The sequence below is a fragment of the Pristiophorus japonicus genome, chromosome 4 (assembly GCF_044704955.1).
Source record: "Pristiophorus japonicus isolate sPriJap1 chromosome 4, sPriJap1.hap1, whole genome shotgun sequence".
NCBI classification, from domain to species: Eukaryota; Metazoa; Chordata; class Chondrichthyes; family Pristiophoridae; genus Pristiophorus; species Pristiophorus japonicus.
The window spans coordinates 117,117,356-117,122,703 of NC_091980.1; the positions used below are offsets into that span (position 1 = coordinate 117,117,356).

Sequence of the window (5,348 nt, forward strand, 5' to 3'; positions counted from 1 at the left end):
TTATACAAAAAGGACAAATTTATTTTACACCAGCAACTCATATTGAGCAAGTTCACTGTTCACTTGTTTTAGAATGGGCATATTTCTTGAGAAACTCTTTTAAATATTTCCAATGAACACATATACACATTTTAAACAGGCAGCAGCAGAAATCACATGCTTTAAATAATAAGCTGCAAATAACCTAAAATAAGTTAAAATATAAAATAATACTAAAATAAATATATACTGACAATTTAAGAACCAGAATATAAATAAGTTGCTTTAAATATTAACGTATAATAGGAAAATGCAAAAGGTGCGTACACCTGTAATTTACAGTCTCCCCAGCTGCTGGGAAATAGATATGCACCCAATGGATGCAGTCACTTTACTCATTCAATACATGAACAATTTGACTTTTCATCTGTTGGATTTTTAGGTCACTTTTTTCTTTCATGATTTCTTCCATCAATGAGGTAGATTTTGTAGCCATTTTGTACCTGCAATTAAAAAGTACACATTGAATTGATCATTCTAAAACAGTGCTGTCTTGTATTTTAATTTGACCCACTGATGTGCTGGCTTCTACACACTTTTTGCCACAGTACTACATTTATGGGTGTAGCTAGAAAAATATTTTTTTGTCACCCCACCCACACCGCACCAGCCACCACCCTGCTGCAATAATTTTTTGGAATTTTTAAGCTTCTATATAGCTATGAAATGTGAATACTACCACGGTGGAATATGCATCTTAACCATTGATTATTACATAAAATTGGAATCAGTCCAAATGCAGTAAGTCTCATCCCTCAGTTTTAGAATGATTACTTTCTACTAAAGCAGTATTATCTCTTGCTTTCTTTAAAACATCTATATGATCTATAGATCACTTTTGATTTATAAGGCAGGTACTTGGGTAAATTCCTATAAAACAAATTAGATTTGTGTGTTCTTACTCCAACTTGAAATTGAATAGGACACCAAAAACTTGATATTGGACTGGAGAATTAAAGCAAGGACATTAACACACACTCAACATTTAATTGAAAAAAGAGAGTGCTTTCAGATTTCAAGGATGCTGCAATGCAAATACAAAACAAGCTGAAATTATCCCACATCAGCAAACAAGTTCAATATATAAATGTATGTTTCAAAAAGGGGGGGAGTGGACCTCATGAATCCAGCCAGGATATCAGGAATTGTTGGTTAGGGCTTTCCCGATTAAGATACAGCTGTATCTTAAAGGGAAACACATGTTGACAGATGCTTTTTGGGTAAAGTGGGTTAGGCACAGCCTGTGGGCCACAAGTTCCACATTGCTGAGCCTAACCTTTGAACAGTAAAACTGTGCATTATGGTGTAATGCCAATTACTATGTGACATTTTTAAACTAACTTTTTTTATGAACGAGATGCCTGCTTTATAAAGTATCTCCTTTATAAGATCCATAGCTTTCCCAAAAAAGGTTTGGCAAGCAGCTTTCTTCCTCTCCTTAATTTTCCCTGCCCTGTAGTGAAACACCTGGCTTCTGCTTGGATCTCCCCACAGCAGCAAACTGAATTTAGGAACTCATTGTAAACAGGGTAACAGGCATAAATCCACATTTTTAACTCTGTGGCACAATATATTGAGGCCATAGTATTTTGCACCACACGTCACTTTGCATGTAGTTACTTTTAACTGTATTTTCTATGATTAACACAACACCTCAGACCAATTCATGACTATCTTACCATTTCTTCTGAAGTCAGTGACTGTTGTTATTTCCAAGTTTAATCTTTTCTTCATTTTTTACATTATAACTGGCAACTCGCCTGTGATATCTATCAAAAAACAGATGTAAAGATTTATAACCCAATGACAGTAGAATATTAAAAATATAGCTTGGTTATTTCACACAAAGGCATTTCTTCTGTCAGGCTTATATTTGATGCAAAAATCTATTTTAAGGACCACTGTTAAATATAAATAATGTTATCAAAAACTATTTCAATACACATTTTTCAAATGATTGAATAGGTTGTTTTACTAAGATTTATTTTCATTCTATTTGTTTAGACAGTACATTAGTTAGTTATAGATTTTAATGGTCATATTAAGATGTACTAGAATTAAAACTAGTTTTAAAATCTTAAGATTTACATAGAAAAACCTATTTATTTAGAGATAACTCACCCAAGAACCAATAGGACAAGGATTACAGTGAGACTAAGGGAGGAAAGCACCACTGCCACAATAGCCAGTGTCGTCGTGTTGTCGTTTGGATCTTTTGGATGCTCCACAGCTAAAATGAAGGTACCACACCGTATTCCTTCATATCCTGATAAGCACCTAAAAAGAAATCAAGAAGTACATTTTAATTTGTTTATCAAATATCAAAAATAAATACATAACAAACTAAAGGCAATGCCGCCACTATTATATGCAACTGTGACATGTATTTGCTTTCTTCAAAAAAGAAAATGACTTAAAATACCCATGGTATGTTATTAAGTATATACATTAAGTAATTAAAACTTCTTGAATTATATGTAGATGTGGTGGAAATCATGAACAAAAAATCTGTCTGGATATTTGTCTTATATACAATGTTTATACATATATTATTGCTGCAATGTTTTACATTCGATATTAACAGTTAATAATGCAATTTTAAAGTACATAATACATTAAATAATGCGATTAAAATGTATGAACAAAAATCCTTGTACTTTCCTGACATGAAAGTTCAACTAAGGACCACCACTGATCCAATTACATTTACTCTTGGATTCTAAGGGGGTGAATTACCTGAACAGCAGCATTTCATTCTGCTAGCAATAAAACATATTTGTTTCTCTTTCCACATTTATGGAGTTTGATTTCATAAGGTGCAACATGCATTCGTAGCAGCCTTTCTTTTTGGTTAAAAATTAGCCGTTTAATTTTCAGAAGCTTAAACCTGTATGTGCATATATTGGCTTGAACATTTCCAAATATATACTTGTTTCCAAATATATACTTCGAATAGATGTACATCTCTGTTTGCATCAACAGCAGCAGTACAAATAAAAGTAAATAGGGATTGTTAAACTTCAATGGTTATCCGTTTCCTTGTTTGGTACGGAAACTCTGGAGATATCCGGAATCTGAAGATATCCACTTTGTCTAGACATGCTCGGGCACAGGTATGGGTAATTTTAGCTATTTACTATCGTCATATGTTTTGCACACTCTGGAGACCTTATGCTGGCATCTACGTGGCCAGATTTACCTGGACTCCCCATCCCCATTGATTACACGGAAACACTTCACCGACAGATTCAACACATGAAAATAAAACGAACAAGTAAATACCTGCATGCTACCTCTTTAATATGTTTCATGTAGTGACATTCTCCGTGAATGCAGAAATCCTTGTATTTTCTGTAGCATGGGTTTTTTTTTCCCTTTCTCTTGCCACGTTTGTTGGTCCTTTCACGTTCACGTTTCACTTTGCCTTTGCCGTCGACAGCCGCAGTCGAGTTTTCCGCAGATTTGTAAAAGGCCGCTAGTTTAAAATAAACAAAGCATCAAATGTCTCCATGATATTGCTCACAGGGAAGATACAAAAGGCGCGAGTTTAATAGGCGGCCTCGACATTATACCCCCACCATTAAAAAGGCGCGTTGTTCAACTTTTTTTCAAGCAGAAGAGGAATTTTGCTACCCATCAGAAGAAACAAAAACCATGATTTCTGACATTATTTACGGTTTCTAGCAATGCAAGGCGCGGAGAGCGTGCTTTCACGTTACCTTGTGGTATTTCAGGGGCTCGGTCACTGACTGGGCGCTCAGCTGTGGGTACAGTCGGTTCCTCCTCAATAACCCCTCCGAGGATGCTCAGAATATCCTTCTCCCCTCTTCTGCGACTCCGAGTTACTTCACTCTCATAGCCTTCGATGGCCGCTCCCACCGCAGTACTGCAAGCAACTGTTGAAAACAACTCGAGCCGTGAAACATTAACTGCAATGGCAACTCGTTCAAAAATAAACCTTTATTATAAACAGGTAGAGAGGGAGAGATGTGGCTGCTGCCGTCGGTCCCCCAGAAAGTGCAAGAGCCATTAAACACACGTATTCCGGGGATCTGTTACTCAGAATAAGCAGCCGCTTCTCCATCTGATAAGATGTCCTCCTTTCCCACTGCCACGTTATGTGAGAGACTCAAACATTCCCAAACATTAAGCCTCGCCTTGTCTTGCTTCACGCCGCGGCTTTTGTGACTTTGGAAAGAGGCGTGAAGTTTGAGTAAAAGTCCCTTACCTGCGGCGAGAACAAGCAGGGCTGCTGCGAACGAGTTCCTCATGTTGGGGCTGCGAGTACTCGGAAATCACAAACTTTCCTTCGAAGTTGTCCACCGCACACACAAAAAAACAAAAATCGCTGCCCGCTTCGGTGTGATCGAGTCGTTCCCAGAAACTGCCGAATGAAGTCAAGCTCTCTAATAACCAGTTCAGCTTCTGGCACCTTAATTTAAAATGATTTTGTGACGGCAGTCAGGGGCCGGGACAAATCCAGACAGACAGGCGATTTGTTAAATGTCTCGAGTACTATTCATATTCCTTGCAGCCTGGCGGCGAGTTAAGAATAACTGCAGCCAGCAACCTCTAGATATATAGGCAGTGGTGACGCCGAGGGCTGACGTGCCGTGGAGCGCACAGCACACTGCTTTGTTGGGGCAGGTCGTTCTTTCTGTGCTGCAAACCTTCACACTGACAAAATTATTTGAAGAAAAGCTACTTGGCACTATCAAACCAAGCCAACTTGGATAAATACGGAAATATTGCAATTAAAATACTATTTTTGCTAAATAGTAAATACTGGCAGTTTCTTAGCAAGTTATTACTCATTTAATTTATATGAAAAAAGCACCAGCCTTTCAGTCTTGCAACCCACTGCTGCTGAGTGGGAGTACTGTATGCACTGAGATCAGACTTAGGTAGTTGGGGGCGGAGATGTATGTTGATCCTATGCAGAGCAAAGTTTAATTAGGGTTTTCCTGTGGTACCTGGGAGCAGTGCCACAGTTTATCCAAGGTTATTTTGTCAATATTTATTTTATAACACTCCCGTGAAGCGCCTTGGGACGTTTTACTACGCTATATAAATGCAAGTTGTTGTTGTTGTTAATTGTAATTTTGCTATTTAGATACAACATAATCCTCCAATTTACTGAGAATGCCATGGGACATACTGGATCCAAAATTCCTGAAGCCCCGCTCCACCGCTGTCTTGAGAATTTTAATAGGCCCATCATTCAAAGCCTTTTGCGGGAGAGAGCTTCAGATCGCCATGAACCTTTGTGTGGAAAAAGTGTTCCTTGATTTCACTCCTGAATGGCCTAA

The 5,348-nt window shown here is 37.8% G+C and overlaps 1 protein-coding gene across 1 annotated transcript; it reads right to left on the bottom strand.

Annotated features, from left to right (window-relative positions):
* On the bottom strand, window positions 1–4,757 carry hbegfb (heparin-binding EGF-like growth factor b). The gene is made up of 6 exons (XM_070877295.1): window positions 4,268–4,757; window positions 3,759–3,935; window positions 3,322–3,514; window positions 2,161–2,316; window positions 1,719–1,808; window positions 1–482 (listed from the first exon to the last, which is right to left on the bottom strand). Exons 1-5 carry the CDS (start codon window positions 4,308–4,310, stop codon window positions 1,733–1,735), a joined length of 645 nt encoding a protein of 214 aa, XP_070733396.1. The 5' UTR covers window positions 4,311–4,757; the 3' UTR covers window positions 1–482; window positions 1,719–1,732.
* Window positions 4,758–5,348: the final 591 nt, after the last annotated feature.

Bases quoted from the DNA above. Each gene is read 5' to 3' on its own strand.
- hbegfb (XM_070877295.1), bottom strand. From the start codon at position 4,310: ATGAGGAACTCGTTCGCAGCAGCCCTGCTTGTTCTCGCCGCAG. The intron at 3,515-3,758 runs GTAACGTGAAAG...ATTTTAAACTAG, and splicing joins AGCCCCTGAAATACCACAAG to CGGCCTTTTACAAATCTGCG. The intron at 2,317-3,321 runs GTATTTACTTGT...ATTTCTTTTTAG, and splicing joins ATTAAAGAGGTAGCATGCAG to GTGCTTATCAGGATATGAAG.